This window comes from Castanea sativa, chromosome 1, assembly GCF_040712315.1.
Source record: "Castanea sativa cultivar Marrone di Chiusa Pesio chromosome 1, ASM4071231v1".
Classification (NCBI taxonomy): Eukaryota; Viridiplantae; Streptophyta; class Magnoliopsida; order Fagales; family Fagaceae; genus Castanea; species Castanea sativa.
This window is the reverse complement of record NC_134013.1, coordinates 14,644,686-14,668,826: the sequence shown is the minus strand read 5'-3', so window position 1 is coordinate 14,668,826 and position 24,141 is coordinate 14,644,686. Positions and strand designations below refer to the sequence as shown.

The 24,141-nt window shown below is 32.6% G+C and overlaps 2 protein-coding genes, 2 long non-coding RNA genes and 1 other non-coding gene across 6 annotated transcripts; 4 read left to right on the top strand and 1 right to left on the bottom strand.

Moving 5' to 3' along the window:
* Positions 1-368: 368 nt before the first annotated feature.
* TRNAE-CUC (transfer RNA glutamic acid (anticodon CUC)) lies at positions 369-441 on the bottom strand. The gene has a single exon. It is a non-coding gene; the product is annotated as a tRNA-Glu (tRNA).
* A 2,164-nt stretch (positions 442-2,605) lies between these two features.
* Positions 2,606-4,305, top strand: LOC142608309 (putative glutathione S-transferase). Its single transcript, XM_075780061.1, has 2 exons — positions 2,606-3,007; positions 3,737-4,305. Exons 1-2 carry the CDS (start codon positions 2,684-2,686, stop codon positions 4,079-4,081), a joined length of 669 nt encoding a protein of 222 aa, XP_075636176.1. The 5' UTR covers positions 2,606-2,683; the 3' UTR covers positions 4,082-4,305.
* A 4,096-nt stretch (positions 4,306-8,401) lies between these two features.
* LOC142610198 (uncharacterized) lies at positions 8,402-12,524 on the top strand. The gene is made up of 5 exons (XR_012839786.1): positions 8,402-8,562; positions 9,163-9,250; positions 11,795-11,940; positions 12,239-12,353; positions 12,462-12,524. It is a non-coding gene; the product is annotated as an uncharacterized LOC142610198 (long non-coding RNA).
* Positions 12,525-12,674: 150 nt separating this feature from the next.
* On the top strand, positions 12,675-17,880 carry LOC142610191 (uncharacterized). 2 transcript variants are annotated; one of them, XR_012839785.1, is made up of 6 exons: positions 12,675-12,769; positions 13,451-13,549; positions 13,838-13,907; positions 14,471-16,340; positions 17,091-17,156; positions 17,271-17,880. It is a non-coding gene; the product is annotated as an uncharacterized LOC142610191 (long non-coding RNA). The 2 variants fall into 2 exon arrangements; XR_012839784.1 differs by having other exon boundaries at positions 13,838-16,340.
* A 4,785-nt stretch (positions 17,881-22,665) lies between these two features.
* On the top strand, positions 22,666-23,654 carry LOC142617056 (uncharacterized). Its single transcript, XM_075789780.1, has 2 exons — positions 22,666-23,074; positions 23,188-23,654. The coding sequence occupies exons 1-2, from the start codon at positions 22,666-22,668 to the stop codon at positions 23,652-23,654; spliced, it is 876 nt and encodes a 291-aa protein (XP_075645895.1).
* Positions 23,655-24,141: the final 487 nt, after the last annotated feature.

Here is a 24,141-nt window from a genome sequence, read left to right as displayed (position 1 = left end):
TTGTAGAGAGGAAAATAATTTTTCTATGTTTGTTCCATTATGAATGATGAAAAATTGCTTCAAATTGCTTCTTGTAGAGGCACCATTATCATTGTCCCCCACAGATGACTAAAAACTGCTGTGTGCATGATGATGACCTGCTAGTGAAAGTTTTCCCGTTTGAACAGTATGGAGTCGTGTTTTTGGAAACAAATAGTAATAAAAATAGAAATAGAGAAGATGTCATCTTCTTCTTATAACAAGATCACATCATCTTAGAAATAGAAATAAAGCCCACAAGGCCAGATGTTGCACCAAAATCCAAAAGCACCAAAGAAGATGAGAAAAGAAAAATGCAAAAGTGTGTAAATTTTTTTAAAAACGAAGAATTCCGTTGCCGGGACTTGAACCCGGGTCTCTCGGGTGAGAGCCGAGTATCCTAACCAACTAGACTACAACGGAATGTTGAGAGGTGTGCCCGCCGTGTATTATTTATACTCTTTTATTTATACTATTTTAACATTTTGCGGTCATGTAGCGTACACTTCAGCCTGGTCCCTTATATTTGATCATTATCAAAATATAATAGTTAATTTGGTCTCTTATATTTTGATAGTAGTCTGAAGTTGGAACAATTGAAAGTTATGTGGTAACTTGTATAAATAAATAAACTAAAGGACAAACTACACCTTTAACATATAGTCTTTTGGATTTTATTATTTTAAATTTTACATCTTAAAATTATATTCCGTTCGTATTAACAGTCCTTGTTAACTTTTTGGTGATATATGTCTATTAGAAATCACATAAGCTTATGTAGAGTATTAATTAATCAATTAAATCATGGCCAAAGTTAAACTATTCCAAGTTATATAAACTAATGAGTAACCTCGTGTATATACACGAGTGCAATTAAAAATAATCACAATTATACAGTTCAAATTATAATTTTTTTTAAGAATAGATTCAAATTATAAATGTATTAGCTTACACTTTTTTGAAACCATATATTTCAAAAATATGTGATAGTTTCTCGTATACATATATATATATATATATATATATATTATAATATAATTAGTTTTAGACTCTTTAGTTTTTGCACCCAATAATTTACTTGTCACAAAAATTAAAAATTTAGATGAATATGTGGCAGAAAAATCTAATTTATAGTCTAATTAGATATCAACTCTTCAATTTTTACCCTCAATAATTTACTTGGCACAAAAATTAAAAATTAAATGAAATAAGTGGCGCAAAATTAAGAATCCAATTAAAACTTAATTAGACTTTTTCTTAACTTTCGCTATTAATATATATATATAACTTAAAATAATTAAAATAAAAATGAAATAACAAAGATAAAATAATGCAATATTTTCCTTAGACATTTTCTAAGTAACCAAACCAAAATAAAAATAAACATTAGGGGTTGTTTGATACATGTGTTTAAACATATATTTTTAATTTTTAGACAATATTACATGTATTTTTATATACTTTTTTACCTACACGTATTTTCAAAAATTACAAATAATGTTATTAAACGCCCTAGATTTCAACCTTCCGATTAAAACTGCGCTTTATTGTCCCATCAATACCTTCCACTTCATGAAAATGAAATCGGTCCTTTTGGACCATCACAAAACTGCGCTTCATTGTCAGCCGTGCATGGCATCCCGCAAGAGAGCTCCAACAGCAACAACCCCAAGAGAAACCCAAATCCCGAGACCCCACTACCACTACAAATGACCCAACTGCTCCATTGAAATCCAAGTCAGGTTTCATTCTCAAGCCCTCACTATTGCTATTAGCTTCGTACTCCTACCTCATCATCTTCCACCACTACAACATCGACACCATGACCTCAAGAAATAATCCATCCTCATCAATGCTGTGCATAGCCTCGTTGGATTCTTCGTCACCGTCAAGATCATTCGGATACGTTCTTACTTCATAGGCGCAATCTCTTTGTCCACAATATCAACAAGAAGAAGGGTACCCCTGTTCATCAGAGTGTGAGTCTTTTCTTCTTTGCTTCTGGTTTGCTTGTGGTTCTTTATTGTGTGTTAGATTTTGGTTTTGAAAGTTTGGATTTTGTCAGATGGGTGTATGTCAAATTTGGTTTTGATTGAATTTTGTCAACTTATTTCATTGTTGAGATTTTTTTTTTTTGGTTACCCATAAGATGTTTCAGAATAAAATTGCATTATTATATTTTTAAAATTTTAAGTTATTTATTTGACGGTCCCTCAAAAAAGTTATTTATATGACGCGGAATAGTTTTTTAAAAAAAGCCACGGCATCTTAATAAAAAAAATTTAATTTATTAATTTTATGAATTTTCTTGGAACACAGTCAACAATCAAGGAAAGAAAAGTCAACAATGCTCATTTGTCTCAATTTATTAAAAAAAAAAAAAAAAAATTCCAACTTCTAACTTTTTATTTTTAAAAATAAACTAATCTCTATAGATAAACACCTTAGTTTATTTTAAGGTCACCTTATAAGGTGACCTTAAAATAAACTAAGCTATAACCAAATATAACTAAATTAATTGTTTTAGTCATCGCTCGTCAGCTTTATCTATAGTCAATTAGTCGTACTTGCTGCCTATGACTACAAATCCTTTAGTCTCTTCGAAGTGTTTTTTGCATTTTCTATTACTTCCATTTGCTTCAATACTTTGAGTAGTTCTGTAACAATGGCTGACGAGGTGATTCTGCTAGATTTCTGGGCCAGCTTGTTTGGGATGAGGGTCAGGATTGTACTGGCCGAGAAGGGTATCAAGTATGAGTGCAAGGAGGAGTTGTGGAATAAAAGTTCATTAAAGAGCCCTCTGCTTTTAGAGATGAACCCCATACAGAAGAAGATCCCAGTTCTCATCCACAACGGGAAACCGGTGTGTGAGTCACTCATCATTGTTCAGTACATAGATGAGGTCTGGAAGGATAAGTCTCCTTTGCTTCCCTCTCGTCCTTACCAGAGAGCTCATGCCAGGTTCTGGGCTGATTTTGCTGATAACAAGGTACGTTTTATCATTTTATGCAAAATATTTTTGGTTTGGTTTATTATATATGTTTGACTCGTTAGGTTTGCTAGATTTTATTTTAGAAGCTAGCTATTATGTATTTATTTGTGTGATGTTTAGATTCTATTAGAGTTAACTAATATTCAGTCTATACTGTTATATCTGCTCCTGCAATTCTGATTCTACTTGAAGTTTTTGTTTCTAATCCTAGTAGATCCAAGAGATCATAGCAGAGAGTGTAGTTGGAAAATAAGTTAAACCCCTTCTTGATTTCTAATATGTCCTATGCCAAAGAAGAAAGATGAATTGGGGGTGGGGTGGGGAATGAAAAATGATGGTTTTTGTTTGCTTTTCATTTACATGCTCAATTTATGTAGTTTTTTTGTAACATTCTTTCTGCCTACTCTTGAAATTTGTCATTTTATATTTTCAAGAGAGTGCAGTAGTATATGATACTGTTATATTTTTTAGGAGAGTTCTATAGTTTGTTAATCAAATAATGGACTTGGGTTTGAATTCCTTCCGCATACAATAAAATGAAATCCATAGGTCTATTGGCATTATAGAAAGAATAATCATCATGCTATGAGAAAGAGGTCATATGACTATATGAGTTCATCTCATAGAATACTTTTTTCTGAAGGTTTAAAGAAATATTCTTCTATATTGATTTGAAATTCAATACTGTCATTTTTCACCCTTTTATATAATCTGTGGAAAATACAGGTTTATTATCTTTCAAGGAAGGTATTGACCACAAAAGGAGAAGAGCTGGAGGCAGGCAAGAAGGAATTCATTGAAACCTTCAAGATATTGGAGGGAGAGCTTGGTGACAAGCCTTACTTTGGGGGAGAAACATTTGGGTTTGTGGACCTTTCTTTTATCCCCTTCTACAGCTGGTTCATTGTCTATGAGATCTTTGGCAATATCAACATAGAGGCAGAGTGCCCCAAGATTACTGCATGGGCTAAGAGGTGCCTGCAGAAGGAGACTGTGGCCAAGTCTCTTCCTGACCAGAAGAAGGTTTGTGAGTTTGTTTGGCAGTCGAGGAAAAGGGATGGCTTGGAGTAGCGTAATGGTTAGGCTCAAATCTGGAAGTGTCAGAATGTTCAAATGGTCGTGTAAATACTAAATAGCGTTGATTACATTTTGTTTTGTGTAAGTTTGGCTTTGTTTCATCTAGGTCCGTTGAACTTGTTAGACACTTTAGTTTAAAGGGGCATGTATTGTATCATGAATAAGAAATACTTTGTTGGGTTTGTAAATGTTAGATCATGCTATGACTATTTTATTTGGAGTATACATAAATTTCACTAATATGTGCAAATGTGGGGCCAACCTGGATGTTTGAGAAATAGAACAAATGAAATTCAATCAAAAAGAAGAAGTATTTTTGTCAATGTAATACATTACATTAGTCCAAAAAATAAGGAAACAAAAGAATGAGATATGTAATATGAAAAACATTTCAACAATCATGTACAAGGGACAAAGCAGAAGATGATTTTGGTTCCAAATAAAATAATGTAAAATGCTAACCAAATCCATTCTCCCAAAAATAAACGAAGGAAAAAAAAGCAATTTCTTCCCACGTTTACTGTTAAAAAATCAATTGTTCAAAAAAAAATCGGTCGCTTTTGAAGATCCTAGTGGCGCAGCTTCATCAGCAAAACCATCCCAAAGGAAAGATTTAACCAACCAAAGAAAATGTTGCAGCCATCAAGATCCAAGCAATTTTTCAAGGTCATCGTGTATGTTTTCCAATCCATTTCATTTTCTTTTAGACATTTTGTTTATTGAGAATAAAATGGTAATCAATATATATATATATATATATATATATAAATGAATTTATATGATTATTTTTATAGGCTCTAAATGAGAAAGTATTTTTAGTTGGAATAATAATATAATAAATTTAGAATATAACATTTTTCCTTATATGTTTAGTTGATTTGAAAAATGAAAAATGTAAGAGTAATGCAAGGCAAGGCAGGGCATTTTGAGCATGTAAGAGTAATGCAAAAAGCTCCAAAAAGAAAAGAATTGGGAAACTCGAAAATTGCTTCAACATATTCCAAAGAAGGGGTCAAAGAAGAAGTAATTGCAAGAAAAGAAAGTACCAATTGTTAACAACCGTGGTGCACCAACTGTTACTGGAGCAGTCGATGAATTGTTGTGGTTGCAGATATTCTTGTAATAGGGGTGGGAACACTATTGGCGTGAATCCAAATCCTTCAATATTAGGAATATGTGGCACTTGATGATTTGATTGGTAGAAAACAATAGGGTGTGATTCAGGGCAAGTTAAGGTTGACATGACCACCTCCTGGTTGTGAGCAAGAAGATTATAAACCACCTGTTTTGAGATATTCACACCTCTGCTTCAATTCGAGAAGTGTTTCGACGCAGCCGAACTGTGGGTTAGTAGTTCGGCACTTGCACTCGTACATAATCGAGTCTAGTACATTTTTTCTCTAATCACACTCCACATCCTTGAACAAACTTTTTAAATTTTTTTTGGAGAAAAAAAGGGTAAGAAATTGATAGTCCCTTGACTTCTCCTTGTTAGGATTAGTGTCCTTAAATCCTATTGTATGATGTTATGTATGACATTATGTATGACATTGTGTATGACTTAATATCGTGATTAGTAAAGTTGTTTTATTTTTATCTAAAATAATAGTAATATGAATATTTGGACATTATTATATAGTCTATGAGATGCATAGTATGTGATTTATGTGAAAAGTCATAGAAGATATAAATCACAAGTCATTTTTCTGCATATTATAGTTTTGAAACTATTGTTTGATCAAAACTAATTTTGATGTTATGATGTTGTGTAAGTTTGATTTTAACCATGTAAAATTAAATTTTAAAACTTCAACATCGATGAAATTCAAGTTTTAATCTTAATCTCATTGTTTTTTATTATTAAGAATGTGTTTTGTTCATTGAAAACATCAAAAACGGTTAAAAGATTTGTTTCTGGGCGTTTTCGCGACTGGCGAGTCGTGAGATGAGTCGCGAGTGAGTCACGAGAGCTTCTGGATGAACTCGCGATTGGGGTCTCAATGAATTATAATATGAACAAAAAGATTTATTCATTGTTTGAATTAATGAATGAATTGATAGTGGCAGAAGACAGCCTTGCTACTTCTAGTGTTGAAGTTATTATAATGATAATTTCATTGTAATAGATAATTTTTTTTCCATTTTTTTCATTAAAATAGATTGTAAAATAATTGGTATTAGATTATTGTAATAATATATTCGTTGCAACTTCATGTTTGTCATTGCAATAGATTATTAAAGTAATTAATATTTAGTTATTGCAACGATATATTTGTTGCAATAAGCTGTTACTTTGAAATTTCTATTGTAATGGATTGCAAAATAATTGCTATCTAGTTATTACAACGATTTTCAATTTAAGATATTGCAAAAAATTTTCTTAATGCAATTTAGTATTAAAACATCTATTGCAACTGAAAATTATAAGTTATTACAACTACTTATTATTAATGTAATAATTTACCATTTAAGTTTCTATTGCAACGATTTTTAGTTTGTAGATGTGATATTATGTTTAATACTAATATACTCATTTTGTTGTATTAACATTTGATGTAATAAACTTATTTTGGTGCAGTGATTGTTGTTGTTTTGGGTTTGGGCTTGCAAATATTGTTTCTAGATAATCACACCTCTGTTTCAATTCTAGAAGTGTTTCGATGCAACTGAATTGTGGGTCAGCCGTTCTGCATTTGCATTCATACATAATTGAATCCATTTTTCTCTTATTGCAATCCACGTCCCTGAACATACCTTCTAAGTTCTTTTTTGAGAAACAAAAGGGTAAGGTATTGATAGTCCCTTGTCCTCTCTTCGGGAAGAACCATCCTAAAAGGACAATTTGGTTTGCAACGTTTGCAAATTGCACATGTAGGAGGAGGAGGAGGGGTGGGAGGCATAGTTCAATTAAAGAAATGAGTAGAAACAGAGTTGAAAACAGAGGGTTCAGATACAAGTTCAAAAACTAAGAAAATTTTAAGAACCAGAGAGAAGTTCAAGAACAAAAAGAAGTTTAAGAACCAAATGATTGAGAACTAGAGAGAAAAATGTTCAAGAACAAAGAGAGATTCAAACCTATTAGTATAAATAGGTGTTTTGAGGAGTAAGGCATGTGCGGAGAGAAAGAAGTGTGTGAGTTGAAAATTTTGAAAATTGAAAAAAAGTTGTCCAAAAATAATTTTTGTTTTTCCCAAAAACCTGGTTAAGATTCTATGAACATGTTCATAACTATTTCTATATCAAAATTTTCTTTTAAAAGGAAAATGTTATGTCTACAATATTTTCACAATAAATCATATGTGCCAAGTAGTTATGGGTGGGCAAAAAAGTAATTTTAATTTGTGGATTCAAATTAAAACCAATAACTACTTGTACATAGTTTGCAAAATCATGTTTTGGCTAAAAAAGGCTTTGTGAACAACTTATCTAAATGAGCTTTTATTATATACTATATACATATTCTCACTTTGTTAACCGTCTTGATAAGGTTTAATAACCGTTTAATTAACCGTCTAATTAAATCACATTGTGACTAACATCATAATTTGTTGTTATGGAAATTCATGATGAGTATGCAACACTCACAAGTTGCAACCTTAAGTTAAAACGTTAAAACATTAAAACAAGAGCTCTCTCCTTTTAGAACCTAAGATTATGCCATATGATATTATAGCGAGATTCAATTCAAGTTTAATTTATATATTAGAGATATGCTTAGTATTTAAATTTGGCCACACACCTCCTAGCTTTAAAATTAGGGACACTGGTTATTAAATTTCTGGAATTTTTGGACTCTTAAAATTTATTTATTTATTCTCATTTTGGAACTTCATTTTTTTCTAAATTTCATTATTCACGGTGATTCAACAATGCTAAATTTACATATAAAAAAAAAAATGCTCATAACCATTAGTTAAAATAAAACATACGGTTTATAATATAACATTCTTATGTTTTTTGTATTGAGAAAAATATTCCTATATATGTAAATGTATATTTTTTAAATTCTCAATAGTGAATTAAATTCAACAACTATTTGACAAAATAATAAAGTTTATTATCTCATATTATTTAAGAGAGTATGTTGTATTTTGTGTATAATATAATTTGTCCCAAAATTTCTTGAAATTATCAAGAATTTTTTAGTGGAGTTTATGGTATTATTTGTATTAGAAATGCATTTCCTTTAAAAAAAAAAACAAAATTTTAAACTGAAAACGAAGTCGTTACATTCAAGTTCAACACTCCCGCCAGTGCCACCTTGTATAACCTTAACCCCTAACATAAACCCTAGTAGGAAACAGCAATCTGAAAAGAAGAAAAAGGAACGTTAACCCTAACCCTAAGCATAGGCAAAAACAAACCAGAAAGAGAGGAAGAAAGCTGATGAGCGCATCAGAACCCTGATCGAAAATGGCTTCATAAACCGCTACTGCTCCACCTTCGTCATCATAGGCGACAAGTCCCGCGACCAGGCGCTCTCTCTCTCTCTCTCTCTCTCTCTCTCTAATTTTAGTATCGTTGTCTTTTAAAAGTGGAAGATTTGTTCTTAATTGAGTTTTTATTTTTTATTATTATCAGTGTTTATGTTAATTTAATGTTTAGGATTCTCATTTTTGTTACAATAAGCTCAAACTGTGTTCTTTCACTATTGTAAATAACCAAAAAAATGTCTTTTCGTTTAGTCTGTAAAGTTATATTTTCTCATTTTTCTTTGAAAGTGGAAAATTTGTTCTTAATTGAGCTTTGCTTTTTTGATTATCATTTTTCTAATGTAAATTTAATTTTTAGGATTTTTTTTTTGAGGTTACAATAAGCTTGGACTGTGTTCTCTCACTATTCTAAATAAATAAATAAAAAAAAGTCTTTCGTTTAGTCTGTCAGGTAATAATTTCTTAATTTCCTTTGAATTTGGTTGCTGCGAAGAATGCATAAATTACGAGTTTGTTTTGGTTGCAGAGACCAAAAATTTAACTCTGAAGATAAAGTTTGTGTTTGTTTATTTCTTTTTAAATTGTATCAGCAATCAAATAATGTGTGATTGATTGCAAATTGTATGTTTTGATCCCTTGCAGATTGTCTCCATTACATGCTAAGCAAGGCAGTGGTTAGATCAAGACCATCTGTTTTGTGGTGCTACAAGGACAAACTTGAACTCAGCAGGTATTTCCTTTTATTTTTGTGGTTTGATAAAAAGAAATATTACTTAATACTATTTGGGTTTTTGTCGATGTTTTTCTTGAAAGACAGAATGCGATATGACACCCCATCGAGTTCAATACTCAATATTGCTGCGTGATTTGATTATGTTTATAAACCACTGTCGTTAGCATGTTGCCTGAGAGCGTGACATAAGAATGCACGCTCAAAGTGACTCGTTTGCTAGAGTTTTTTTTTTCCTGCTTAATTGGCTTATTTAGCTTAGTGATCAACTTGTTGAAGCTTTAAGTTTCTGGGTATGAAAATAAGCTCTCCCAAGCAAGCAGTTACTTCCTAATGAACCAACTTATACATGCCTTTTTGGACAAATTAACACAACACCACCTATATCTAGAAAGCATAGACACTTCATTTAGAGTGCCATACCCATGTCATTCCAGCCGTTTCATGTTATAATTTTTTAGTAATTGCTGGTGTCACCATGCTGTACCCGTGCCTGTACCTGCACTCATGTTTGTGTCCTTGCTTCCTAGTCCTATGTTGTGTCTGAATGAAATATGATAAATAACTCTTAAATCTGTAAACTGTTTTCAAATGAGCTGTCGCTTAAGGATAAAATAATGGATCCTAAATTCCTAATTTTTCCTCAATTTGTTTGATGTCATTTTATGGTATTGGATGTTGTATTTACCTAAGTGTGGTAAAATTTTCCATTTGAATTAATTAATTGGGGACTGTTGAATGGATGCTATAAGGGATAATTTTTCATGGTCCTATTATGATATAGTATGAGTTATTTATTTATGATATGTATAGGATGAGTTTTTATTTTTATTTTATTTGTTTGGTGTTTAGTTTAGTTATTTATTTATATTATTCTGTTGGATGATCTGCTTCTGTTTGCCTTAAAATTCATTAATTACTTTTCTTTTTTACTTGATATAATTTTGCAAATAAAATTCTTGCTTATCATAGATGTTCTTTTAGAAATGTTTGTTATATTGAAAGTCTACTTTGATTTCATTAAATAAGCTAAAAGGGAGCCACCATGCACACAAGATGCATACAACAGATACACCACAATTAATTGTTACAACTTACAAGTATCGATCAAGCAAATCAGGCAAAACTTCAAAAGAAAAAAACCTTGAAGCATTTATCCACTCAAACAAAGTCTTAAGGAATAAAATCTTAGGTCATGAACTAATCTTGCCAAGAGCGTTGTAGTTAAATTGGTTGGCATCTCCTAATGTTTTCCATGGAGGCATCTAGGGTTCAAATTTCCCCTCCCCCATTGTAACTATCGAATTATTTAAAAATAAAAAAAGATCCAAATTTTCACTACCCTCAAGAGTCCAAACATTCCTCTCCCATCAAAGACCCCACATGAGGCAATAAGGGATTATGCTCCAAATCTCAGCATTGCAAAACTAGCTGGACTTGCCTATACAACTGGTTAAAAGCTTTGCATCATCTTTTGGCATAACCCAAGGAACCCCAAACAGTGAAAATACCATGGTGCAGAGCTTTCTAGCCACCATGCATTGGAGAAGTAGATGATCAATATTTTCCCCATCCCTCTTTCACATGTAGCACCAATCTAGCACTAACACAGAATGGAAAACATAGAGGCTAGATCTCATTCTAGCTTAATGAACCCTTGACGAATCAAGAGAAAATAAGCCTGGAATCCACCAGAAATTTTGAGAAAACCTCATAAAATATTTTTTATTACAATCTATTGAAAACCAGTGTAGAAAAATACATATTTGTATGATACCTTTAGGGTTTAAGTTAGGCCTCCCTGAAAATAAAGTCACAAATATACCCTTAAATTTCCTATGACATTGCAAAAGTTCAAACTACCCCCAAATAGAATAGCTAAAATAAAATAACTAAACTTTGGTTTGAAAATAAGCAATAAAAAATAACACTAATTAATTAATTATGTGCCCCTCCACCTTGATTTATGATTATCCACTTTCTCAAGAAATTCCAGGGATACTTGTTCTACATCAAGCACAGCTAATCTCTGCTTTCTGGAGGTTGTCTGTATTTAGAAATTTCCCAAATCTGGCCTTTGTTGGAAGTTTAGGATTCCACAAACTATTCCAAGGAAATGATTGATGAGATGTCGACTGTAACACCCTATAATAGGATTTGACTACAAAGACATTTTGTGAAGATGGCAACTGTGATGCATGGCATATTATCTTATTAAATTTCATAGCTTAGTGGACATACAGGTTCATCATTTAAGCTTGTTGTGGATTTTGACAACCATGTCAACAACATTTCTTGCTTTGGGATCTCCTCAAATGCTGGAATGATGTATTCTACATTTACTTTACTGTTTTTAGTTTCAGGTTAACCATGACAAGGTGTATAGCCCAATTGACCATGATATATATATATATATGTATGTATGTATTTTATAAGTACATTGTTATGTATTGATGCCAATACTTGTGACAACTGATGTTCATATTCCTCTGTTGTTCCTAAACTGTTACTATTGAAAACTCACATAACCCTTATTGATTTCAGGATGTTCACGATAGGTTTCAAACTGAATCCCATTATGAGGCTGCTGGAAGCTTTAATGAGCGTTTCTTGTTATAACTTGCATCATGTAAAGCATGTGTAGTCATGAATGATGAACTGAATATTTTACCAATTTCATCTCATATAAGGTCAGTTACTCCAGTTCCAGTTATAGAGGTAACATTTGTCAACTTCAATGTAGTTGTTTGGAAGAAAATAGAAATTTTAATGATTTTTTCAGTTTTTGTGGCAGCATCCCCAAGCAAAACTGCAGAACTTTTGTTGTATCATCCTATTCTGCGTGTGATTGACTATGTAGTTATCTATTCACTATATTAAAAGGGAATAGTATGATGATGTGTAATTACAGTAGTGGTCAATCGTAATGCACTCTGATTTCTCTGAAGCTCTTGATAACTTTTTCTTTGGCTCTATTGATTATTGAAGGACTCCAAAGGGCTTTCTGAGGCAGAAAGAGACCTGAAAAATCTGAAAGAGTGAGCAACTAAATGATGATTTTCCTGTTGATCCTTTGATAAGGAAGTGTTGTATGTTGGACCAGGTAGAGATACTTTGCTGACATGTTTTGAGTTACCAATTTGGTGTCATGTAATTAAATGATATAGGCAAATTTGAGTTGGTAAATATTTTCTCTTGTGCGAAAATACAGTTTTGCTGCACTTGGACAAGACACTTCAAAGTACAGTCACCTCGCTAGCTGCTCTTGGACAAGGGAAATCTGCTACACTTGGTTTAGCAATTGCTGGAGCTATTGCTGCAGGGTAGATGCTTGATTTATATGTGCATTTAGTTTTTCATATCATATGTATAAATATTTGCTTATTGACCATTGTTAGATTCTGACGAGAAACTTTTATTGATAGGTTATCTAATATCTTTGTAACTGCACCCAGTCTGGAAAACTTGAAAACCTTGTTTGAATTTATTTGTAAGGGTTTTGATGCTCTTGAATGTAAGGTATGGGCGTTATCTATCATTAAGATGGTAATGTTATCTACTATCATTAAAATGTTTTTATGAGGTTCTTGTGGTAGGTCTGTAGTTGCTGTAATACATAAGTATTTCTCTCAGGAGACCTTTATCAAAATGTTAATCCTGGAGCCCATGACCTCAACCTCCACCTAGCACTTGCAAGGGGAGGAGGGGCTAGTTGAGCTAGAGCTCATTGGAATAGTCATGGAGTACTTTTTAATACATAGCTTGAACATATTAGTTTTTCTAGTAAATTAACTGTGACCTTGGTGAGCTAAGAGACTGTATGCTAGTGTGAATCAATGATGCATCTTCAGAAAATGAAATATAGAAAACTCTTGGACAATTGGTGTATAGGCATTCCTTCAGTCTGCAATGACATTTCCAAAATGAAGGTTCAGTTCATATTTTGTTAATGAAGATTGTCTTCAGGAGTGGACAAAATTTAAAAGTTGAATAATAGTTTTTTAGGTGTTTTAGTTGTAAAAATATCTACTTCCCAAGTATATGTGGTGCTTGAAGTTGATTACACTTTTGAGGGATATGTTCGGTTTTGATGTACACGTGAAAAGATGTTATCTCATTCATTCTTCTTTTCAGAGTTCACTGTTTATATATTGAAAATGGTATACTGATCATCAAGTAAATTGTAACCCATGTTTTCAGGAACATTTAGATTTTGATGTGGTGAAAAGTAATAATCCTGAATTCAAGAAAGCAACTGTGCGAATCAATATTTACAAGCAGCACAGACAAACAATTCAGGTTAATTGACTTAAATGGATTTTTATTGTTTAATGTGACATCATCAGTTTTTTTCCCTGTATGGGTATATTGTAGGTATGTGAAAATGGTTTTACATAAGGATGGTCCTTATAAATGTTATATGCAACAACTTATTTAAAAAATGTTATATGCAACACTTGGTCAGCTGCATATGCTAATGCAGCTGATCATCTGAAATAGATTGTGCTATATGTAAGCGGTCGTAGTTTCTACATTCAGAAGATATTGGTCTCGTGCATGGGGTTTGATAATTTTTGTCATCACTAGATTTCAGGTGGAGACTTACTAGATTATTGAATCTTAGCTTTCGTGAAATGGAGTATAAGCTTGTCATGAGGTTGGTATTTGAAAATCCACCCTTTTCAGATGTGTATTCATTTTCAAATATGCTCATGCTACTCATAATTTTTCGGCATCCTGGATCCAAAGATCAATTTCATGGAGCTGGAACTCACACTTTCCACATCTGATGGATTTTTGAGTTCATTTAAAAAATGTTATCACCACATGATATGAAGTGACTAGAAGCTTATACCAACAATCTTGCTGGCTTTCATTTGGTAAGATCTCTTGACAATAGTTAGGAGCAACTAAGGTTGTTAAAATCGGGATCTTATGCAGGATCGTGGGAGGTAAGTGGGATCGTAGATTGTAAGATCCTACATTATTTGAGAAAAAAAACAAAAAATACACATTAATATGTTAAATAATCACATAAATTATACATTCATTGATATAATTATCATACATCACTACATCCATTTGTAAGCATTATTTAAAGAGTACAAAAGCCTCAAAATGTGACACTCTATTGGAATATTTTTTATTTGGGTTCAACTGACACTCTCTTTACATTAAAGTGGAAAAACTTGGCCTATTGAGATTTTATTTTTCATTTAGGTCCAACTGAGCATTCTATAAAGTTAAGGAAGATTACAAGAAACCAAGGTCGTTTGGAATCATCAGAATCGTACTATCTTACCGATCCTGAACTATCGCAAAGATCCTTGAAAGATTCGGATCGTTTCGGGTAGGTGAGATCATAAAATCGTAGGATCCAGATCGGGATTTTGACAACCATAAGAGCAACTATATGCATTAATGTTGTCCATTTATCTATGTTAGTGGCTTTGTTTTCCAGTAATTGTTGGCAATTTCTAGTATAGCCAATCACAAACAATCCCTGGTATCCAAGCCAATGACAAATTTCTATCTTCCTTGATACCATTTTCTCACATTATCTGTAATCACGTGAGAGAGACAGAGAGGTACTTTTGAAGTGATGGAAAAAGTAATATATGCTTCTGTGGCCTATACATAAGAAGCTTTAAAAACACGTTGCCTCATGGATTTTCTGTTTTTTCCATCTTTTCAAGCGTCATTCTTCTTTTTCTATTTAGACTTTTCTTTATTTTCTGATAGTACAAAGTTTTCCTTGTTACTGATTTGGAGAATCATTCAAAGTTATCAATACCTCACCATACTAGCCTGTATGGCCAGAATTTCTTGTAGTAACTGCCAATTTGGTATACTTACCTCCCTTGCTATGTATCAGTTTACATACAGGACTGCTTTGGTCTATATTGACTATTTTGGCCTATGCCAGAAATTTGGGCTGGTAAACCCAATTCAGCCCAGTACCAACCTTGCCTTCTTCCTCTTTTTTTTTGTACTGAATCCTTGTTCTTCTGCTCTCCTCTTCCTCTTGGCCCTTCTTCTTCTTCTTCTTCTTCTTCAAGTTTCCTGATTTCTCCAACCCACCGGACAACCAATGTGACAACCTTTTTTACTTTCTTACCTTTTGTTTTCCATAGGTCAATGTCAGGTGGTTAGGTTAGTGTAAAATTTACCTGAGTTAGGTTAGTTTAAAGTTTACTCTGGTTTCCCATTCCACATGAATTTAACTTGGTAGATTTTTTTATTTTTTATTTTTATGAAGGGTGGTAGAGAGCATATATTTATTTAAGAAAATAATTGTGTGTGTATATTAAGTTTATAAATATGTATGTATAAATATAAAAATAGCAGTAATCCTAAATTTGTACACTAATACTTCATTTCCTTGACCAATCTGAGGTGACTACTGGTTTGGTATTTACAACATTGGAATCATTACCTATCATATAATCATCCACATGTTTTTTAATTCAATTTGTAATAATGACTTTTAACTCATTAGACCGTTAAAGAAATCACACATACAATTAAAAATTTGTTTCTGATAACTTATTTTGCTTAAAATAGAATAACATGTGAGTATGAGCTTATTTTCTGTGTAAAAAACATAGATGCATCTAGAAAAAGTGAAGTTTCCAAAAATTGTACAGAAGCCACTCTCTCCGCTGCCCATATCACCACCTCCCAAGCCTCTAGTAGATTGGTCCTTGCTCAATACTAATTTTACTCTCTATTGGCTCTCGTTTTGTGGCGTCAGTTTATCAAAATCTCCAGATGGTGAAGTCTGATTTATACCATGTATATGAATGGTGGCTTACTGCTATGGCCAGTTTGGTAACTGTTGACCCATAAACAAATTGTGAAAATTTTCTATGTAAACCTCTACTACTGCTTATGTTGCTAATCGGTGTTTTGCCACGCAGATTTTTTCATCTTGTTCTAATTCTTGCACATCTGTATTTTGAAGAGAAACTCTGGTTACATTGTCATATGCACAGGCTTCTGTTTTGCTCTGCATTGGCTTGCGAGGCCAAAGCTGGCTTCTGTTTTGCTCTGCATTGGCTTGCAAGGCCATAGCTTTTCTTATCTCAAGGTTTGTTTCTCAACTTGGATGATGTAGTCATTCATTGAATATATGATTCTCCTAAGCATATTGTTATGCATGAGTCTTGCCCTACTACTATTGTCTCACCTTACACGTCAAACCTTACACACTTGTTCGGATATTCACGTAGGGGACACTCTTCGATAGGATTGATATTTCAACATCTTGGTTTTTTCTTTTATTCTTATCAGCATCTATGGATGGAATTATGTTTGCTTAAACTCTTATTTTACAGCGACAGATGAAGCTAGAAAGAGAACATATAATGTCACTGTTTATAAAAGTTATGAAAAAGTTCTACAAATATTTGTTCAGTATTTCTTCCAGGTAGGTTGAGTCAACCCTGCTTCGACTGAAAGAAGTAAGTTGAGCAACTGAGGAAGTCTTTCCATGATTTAGAACATGAATGTGCAGTTCCTGCTTTCTCATCTAAGTCTCTATCTATAATTTATGTTATTAGTAAGTATTATCTTTTAAATTCTTGTGGGTAGATGCTTCACTTAGAAGCATCTAAAGCAATAGGCCTAACTGGGTACCTGGATTTGTGAGAACTGTCTATTTAAAATGGAATAAAACTTAAGTGTCAATTGGCTTACGTATTAGTCAGGTTATGGGACATAAAAATTCAAAATTTTATTGTCTGCATCGTTAGTAAGGACAGATATTCACCAAATTTCCTAATATTGTGTGTACTTCCATAGTTATATTGCAACTCCTGTTTGTTGACCTTGCTTTCAGATTGTGATGGAACTTCACAGTATCTCTGTGGACGAGGATCTCAAGAATGCAGCAAAGCAAGTCGAGGTATTTGCAATTTCTTTGTACCTTGATCTTCTGTTCCCTCCCCTTCATCTCTCCCTCTTCTCTTTCTACCCCTCATTTCTGTTAAGAGCTGAAACTTACTTGGTCCATTAATAGGATGAGATGAAATCCAAGATGGAGGATTCATTGAATCCTGAGTTACTGCAACAGTATGCCATCGTGGATAGAGATGCTGATTTTGAGAATGCTTTGCAAAATGGAGGTAAAGTACCATCAGGTGGTCTTGTTAGTGTGAAATCCGGTATAAATAAAATTGAAAAGCTTGGAAATCAGTAAGAAAGTCACAAGGGAGGGAAAAAGCATGGTTTTAAAAACCGGACCGGACGGTTCAACTGGGAACCGGACACTAATCCGGTCCGGTTAATGTTAAAAACCGAAAATAGAAGAAAAACCGTTAAAAACCGGAAACCGCCGGTTTAACTGGCAAAACCGAAGTAAAGATGATCATGGTTCCAAATCAAACAAAAAGAAGAAATCATAATTATATTGACTCGAGAAATATCAAGATGAAAGCAGATTGTCATCGACTGCCTATGGAGGCAGCTGTGGGACCCCTTTTTTACCCTTGATCATGAACGATTAGATTATTGTTGTACTTACCTCTTCAAGTGTAATAGTATGTTAGCAATTTACCTCTTCAATCTGTTTCATTTTACTTGAAAATTTTTGACATTGTAATTACATTTTTTGTAATAATTATCTTAAGTTTTGCTGGTTTACAATGTTTGTTACTTTTTCCATGATCAATTAGTTTCAATGAGACCAGTTTGCTTAACTAGCAGACTGTTTTGGTATACAGAGGAAATAAACTGAAAAAAAAAAATCAACAAGATGGAAACATCCATCCACAATATTATGATGACCCTATTCGTTTGCTTAGTCACCACTAATTTGTACGCCCAGCAATATGAAAAATAATTTTTTTACAAGTCTACGTATCATCCATGGTTTGTGGAAATAACACTTCACTCCTCTAAATCATACTCAATATTACACTTTATATCCTAAAATTTTCGAATACACGTTTTACACTCTAAACAATGATCCTTGTTACACTTTGCATTTCAACGCTAAGTTTGCTATTAATTTGGATAGAAATTCAAAGTTTAAGGTCTAAAGTGTATTAAGGAATATAGTTTAACATGATAAAGTGTAATTTATTTGTTTTTAAAACATTGAGAATAGGGGTAATTAGGTCTTTTTCACGTGGTATCATATTTTTCCATCTAAGTTAACATCAAATTTGATATCTCGTTGAAAGTGTAACAAGAATCATAGTTTAGAGTACAAGACGTGTATTCAAAAAGTTTAGGGTGCAAAGTGTAATAAGAGGTAAAGTGTAATTTCTCCTAATTTTAGGATATATAATCTGGTTCATTCTCTCTTTTCTTTTCTTTATTTCCTTATGCTGTGGAATTTTGAGAATTTTTAAGAATTGATTTATTAATACTATAAACGGTTCATTGTTTGTGAAGGGTTAAGAAATTTTAGCCATGGTATCTTTATATATGGGAAAATGATAAATTAATCAAGTAGTTTGAGCTTGTTCAACAAAAAAAGAACCATGCTTGACATGAAATCTTTTTTGGTAATAAGCTTGAGTTTGACTTATGTTCAAAATAAAATTACATAAACAAGCCTTTATTTTTTATTTTATATAAGATAGAAATCTTATTCTAAACTAATCTAAGCATATATGTCTGTAAAACTTTCTCCTGAAAACTTAGACCCTGGCCTTGCCTCCCATATCCTACAAGTACTTATACTTGTGAAATAACTATAGCGTCAAGAGTGCGCAGTGGTAAGTCTAGACTTTTAATACTTGGCTCGGCTCTATGTAGCTACTTTATAGACATTTGTGCAATTATTCAATGCTTGTACTCCTGGAGTGCAATAAATGCATACTCTTTCTATTCATAGAAATAATAGATCCTATCATGAATTTAATTGATGAGGCTCACAATTATTGTGTTCCCAAAACATTGAATATTTATCTGTTATTAATGCTGATACCAACCGTTTTTCAATAGTTTTCACCTATATAATGATAAGTTGTGATCGGAGTACTGCACATCGCAACAATTTACACTAATCACATACCCAAGCAATGAGTGTGAATAAATAACTATTTTTTAGTCATGAAATAATATATAATTTATTTTCTAAATTTTGTGGAAAATGATTTGTTTTCCCTAAAAGTAAAATAATTTTTTATTATTCTATCTCAAAAAATATATCATCATTTTATTATTTTGATTTTTTTGACTGATGTTATTCCTTTTTTAGGCGGTTCATATTTTTTCTAAATTATGTTATGGTGCATTATATATATATATATATATATATATATATATATATATATATATATATATTCTATACAACTAAATTGTTTAAATTTCTAATATATTATTCAAATTTCTCATTTTCTTAGAAGATACTATCATGATAATCAAAACTTATCACTAAAGTACACTTGATATTACTCAAATAGTTAATAGGCATGTTCAAATACATACCCAAAATTGTATTTTGATAAAAACTCAAATTCTCACTCTCAAAATAACTAAGTGTTTTGTCAACAACAGCTATAAGAGGGAGAGAGGAAACTTCTGTTGGAGAAACTAAAAAAAACACACCACCAAATTGTAGTAACCCAAAAAGAGTGTAATAAAAAAAATACAATGATTCATCAACCTAAAATAAAGTTGTAAGAAAGAATAAATGAGAGAGAGAGAGAGAGAGGGAGAGAGAGAGAGAGAGTAATGACCTTTTTCAGGAGAGAGATAGAAAATAAGATAAGAAAAAGAATAGTTAAAATAAAAGATATAGTTATGACTCAAACACCAAATTACCTAAGCCATGCAATATAATAGAATAATATTATATTCTTATACATTATCTTTATAAGCAATAAGATAACATTTAACAATCAAAGAAAAAAAGAAGATAATAACTTCAAAACACAAAACCAAATTGTATGAACTCAAAGTAGAGTTCTAAAGAACAAATAAATTCATCAACCTAAAATAGAGATACAAAAAATAAAAAATCCACAAAAAAATTGAGAGAGAGAGAGAGAGAGAGAGTAATAACTTTTTTTTGTGTAGGAAAATATATATAGGATGGGAGTAAGAATAAAAAAATTTATAGTAATAGGATGAGGGTAAGAAGAGCCAAAATAAAAAGATGATGAAGGGATAGAGAAAAAGTGACATAAGGGTCCATTTGGTTGGAGAAATGAAAAAGTAGGAGAATGTAAAATGGGGAGATGATAGAAAAGTGGGGGATAGAAAAGATTTAGTTTTCTCTCATTTGTGTTTAGTTAGGAGAATGGAAAAGTGAAGAGATAGAAAATTTATTTGTTTGGTTGAGAAAAAAAATAAGAGGATGGAAAAGTAAAGTTGGTATAAATTAACAATTATGTCTCTATTAAATAAAATAAAAAAACAACACATTTTTCTAGTATAAAAATTGTGTATGTGCAAACAAAAAAATAACACATTTTTTTAGCAAAAATAATTGTGTATATGCAAATGGAGAAAGAAAAAAAAAAAAAAAAAGCACCTGGGCATGGATGAAGCCCATGTGCAAGTGCACATGAGCACTGCAGTCAGCCCTGGTGCACAAGTTTTTGGCTCAATCTCCCCCTCCATTTTTTCCCCATTTTGGGGAGAAATTTTTTTAATGGGCCCTAATAAAAAACTCTTGGACCCTATCATTTCTTTTCCTTTCTCCTAATTTAACCAAACACATTTTAAAAAAGTTTTTCCTCTCATTTTCTCTCTAAAGTTTTCCATTCTCTCTAAAATCTACCCTACCAAACACACCCTAAGGTTGAGAGTAGTGGAGAGATGAAAAGGTAGTAAGGTATAAAATTAATACAAAGAGAAAGAGTAAAAAAAAAGAGAAAAATTGTTGGAAATAAGTGTATAATATGACTGTTGATATGGTTCAACAGAATCGCAACGACAATAAATAAAAACTATTTTCTCCCTAAACTATTATAATCCGTTTGGTATTATTGTAGGAAGTGGAAGTCAGCCGTAAAAGTTTAGTTGCAGAGTTTTTCGAGCTAAAGGGTTGTAAATAAACAAGTTTTAGTGGCTAGAGCGATATTAAAGTATTTTAAAGTTGCTAAAAGCTATTTGGCAATCAATTGCTAAAGAGATTTAGAATTAGCAAGAAAACACTAGATCAAAATGTAGTTAAAAAAAAAAAAAATAACATTGGTTACATAGTTTGAACTCTGAACCATTACATCCGTTGCAATGATAGGGAGCTTCGATGAAATCTTTAACCATCCTATTGTTGTTGATTGAGGCTGGCTCAAATTCCTGATGGAATCGCAGATTCTATTGAGCTATTCTAGCTTGTCCTAATACGGTTTAAAAGCCACAGTCACGGAGCTACGATGAGACTGAAGAGGCCATGGCCCTCCCAAAGTTTTTGAAAGAAATTGAGAAGATACACTTAATTAGGAATTATCCCCTTCTAAAATTACATTTTAGATTCATCTAAAAGCTTAATGTAATTTTAGCAACTTACCTAATTTGCACCACCATATGGTTGTAGACAGCACTAGCTTTTGCTGGCAGATGCAGCCGGTAGACACTTGCTAAATAAACAGTCACACCTTTCTTAGCTCATCTTCTTTAAATCTCAGCATCCTAACTCATCTACCTTCTTTTTTTTTTTTTTCCTGTTCTTTTTTCTTTACTTTTTTATTTTACCAAGCAACATTTATCAATTATCCATCCTACCTCCACCACCTGTATGGTCGAAACTTGGAGTCTCAAAATTTGGAGTACTCAGGTGGTCAGGTAATGGTATGAGTCATAAACTCTTTTATGACTTTTCTCTTTCATATTTTTTTGTTAAATGAACATAACAAACTAATATTATACCTAATAAAAATATACTACGAAATATCATGTAATTGGTTGTATTTAATTATATTTTTTTATATATTGAAATTTGGATGATGGTTTGTACACTACGGAGTATTTAGTTTTTTTAAAATTTATTAGTATTTTTTTGGCGAAAGTACCATTTTGGTTCATATATTTTGGAGTTACGGTTAATTTGGTCCTTACATTTTAGTAACAATCAATTTGGTTCCCAGTAACTATGTGGCTATGGTGAGTCTTGAAAAATCTGATGGTTGTGTTAGTGTGGATAAGGGAAAGAAATACCGTGGGTCCAAAGGCAAAACTAGTGTAAAATCTAAAGTTTTAAGTTTGGATAAGAAGGATAGGGGTCAGATCAAGGAAAATATTAAAAGTGTTTGGGTTAGACTTCCTCCAAAAGGTATCAAGGACAGTGTTGGAGATAAAGAGGAGGCTCTGGGTTTCAAAAGAAAGACTAGTGGCACTATGCTCCCTGTATCTCAGGAGAAGAAAAAAAAAATTGAGGAGGAAACTTTGAAGCTAAGTGAACTCTTAGCAACTCATTTTGGATCGGCGAAGGCTATTGAGTAGCCCCGCCGGGACCAATGAGTTTGTTAAGTTGGAACTGTCGGGGGCTTGGAAACTCTCACACAGTTAATGCCTTAAAAGAGGTAATTAGGATAGAAGAGCCCAAAATTGTTTTTCTGATGGAAACAAAATCTGATAGAGACTGGATGGTGAAAATTCGTGATAGGTGTGGATTCAAACAAGGATTGATTGTTCCTAGCAGAGGTAGTAGTGGGGGATTAGCTTTATTTTGGAAAAATGATATACAAGTGAATGTTATAAAATATTCTCCATCTAATATTGATGCTGAGGTGAATAGTGGAGATGGTTTGGGGTGGTGGCATCTTATAGGATTCTATGGACAATCGGAGACTTCTCTTAGATATAAATCTTGGAGTTTATTAAAATATCTTAGTGGTCTTTCTCAGCTGCCATGGCTTGCTATTGGTGATTTTAATGAACTTATGGGTTCATTTGAGAAGAAAGGTGGTGACACCAGGCCTACTGCACAAATGCAGCAGTTTGTAGATGTGTTAAATTGTGTGGCCTTTGTGATTTAGGCTTTTCTGGTCCTAAATTTACTTGGCTATGTCAACAATCTGATCGAACACAAATTAGAGAAAGGCTTGATAGGGCTGTAGCAACAGTGGATTGGGTGATTAAATCTCCTCAAGCAAAGCTTTTCCATAGAACTTCTTCTGCTTCTGACCATAACCCACTAGTGTTGAATCTGATAAGGAAGAAATTAAAACCAGTGCAAACTAAGATTTTTAGGTTTGAAGCTATGTGGTTGAAAGACTCAAGTTGTGAGGATGTTGTGAATTCAGCTTGGGAGGAAGGTTTACATATGGGGACTGAGTTTCCAATTGAGAGTTGCTTGGAAAATTTCCATGCAAAGTTGAAGGTTTGGAACAAAAACTATTTTGGACATGTTGGGAAAAACATTACCCGTCTTCAAAAGCATCTACAGTGGCTAGAAATGCAACCAACTTCTTCTGAAAATATTATGTTGGTGCAAACACAGTGATAATGGAAATAATATAAAGAGAAACTGAATAATACTTCTGAATTTTTATTAATTTAAGTAGAGAAAGTACACAACATTATTTGGATTGAGGCGCGACACTCGCTCTCTTCAAGGAGATTCAAGCCCTTGGTTGGCTAAACTTTGTAACTGGTGCAGACCGTCTCTGACTTGTTTCCCCCAGGATACAACAACCCAACAAGTGTCGTATGGCTAGAACAACCTCCACCCTTCACCTCCCCCTTGTGCACGTATCTGACCCAATATTTGAGACAATTCATGTTAGCCCATTAATTACTACAATTAAAAAGAACAAAATAGTCTTTCTCATTTTCAATGTGGGATTAAACATTTTCACTAACTCCTCATCTTCCATATTCACCCCCACATCTTAACATTTATGTTATAACATTTATTCATTTTAATTATTTAATATTAAAATGCTCCAACATATTATTTCCATGAGGGATACTCGGGTAGAGCTCAATTG

What these genes read in the sequence shown, in the direction of transcription:
- LOC142608309 (XM_075780061.1), top strand. Translation starts at nt 2,684, where the DNA reads ATGGCTGACGAGGTGATTCTGCTAGATTTCTGGGCCAGCTTGTTTGGG. An exon ending in CTGATTTTGCTGATAACAAG is followed by an intron (nt 3,008 to 3,736) that starts GTACGTTTTATC and finishes TGGAAAATACAG; the next exon opens with GTTTATTATCTTTCAAGGAA.
- LOC142617056 (XM_075789780.1), top strand. Translation starts at nt 22,666, where the DNA reads ATGAGTTTGTTAAGTTGGAACTGTCGGGGGCTTGGAAACTCTCACACA. An exon ending in GCTGCCATGGCTTGCTATTG is followed by an intron (nt 23,075 to 23,187) that starts GTGATTTTAATG and finishes TTTGTGATTTAG; the next exon opens with GCTTTTCTGGTCCTAAATTT.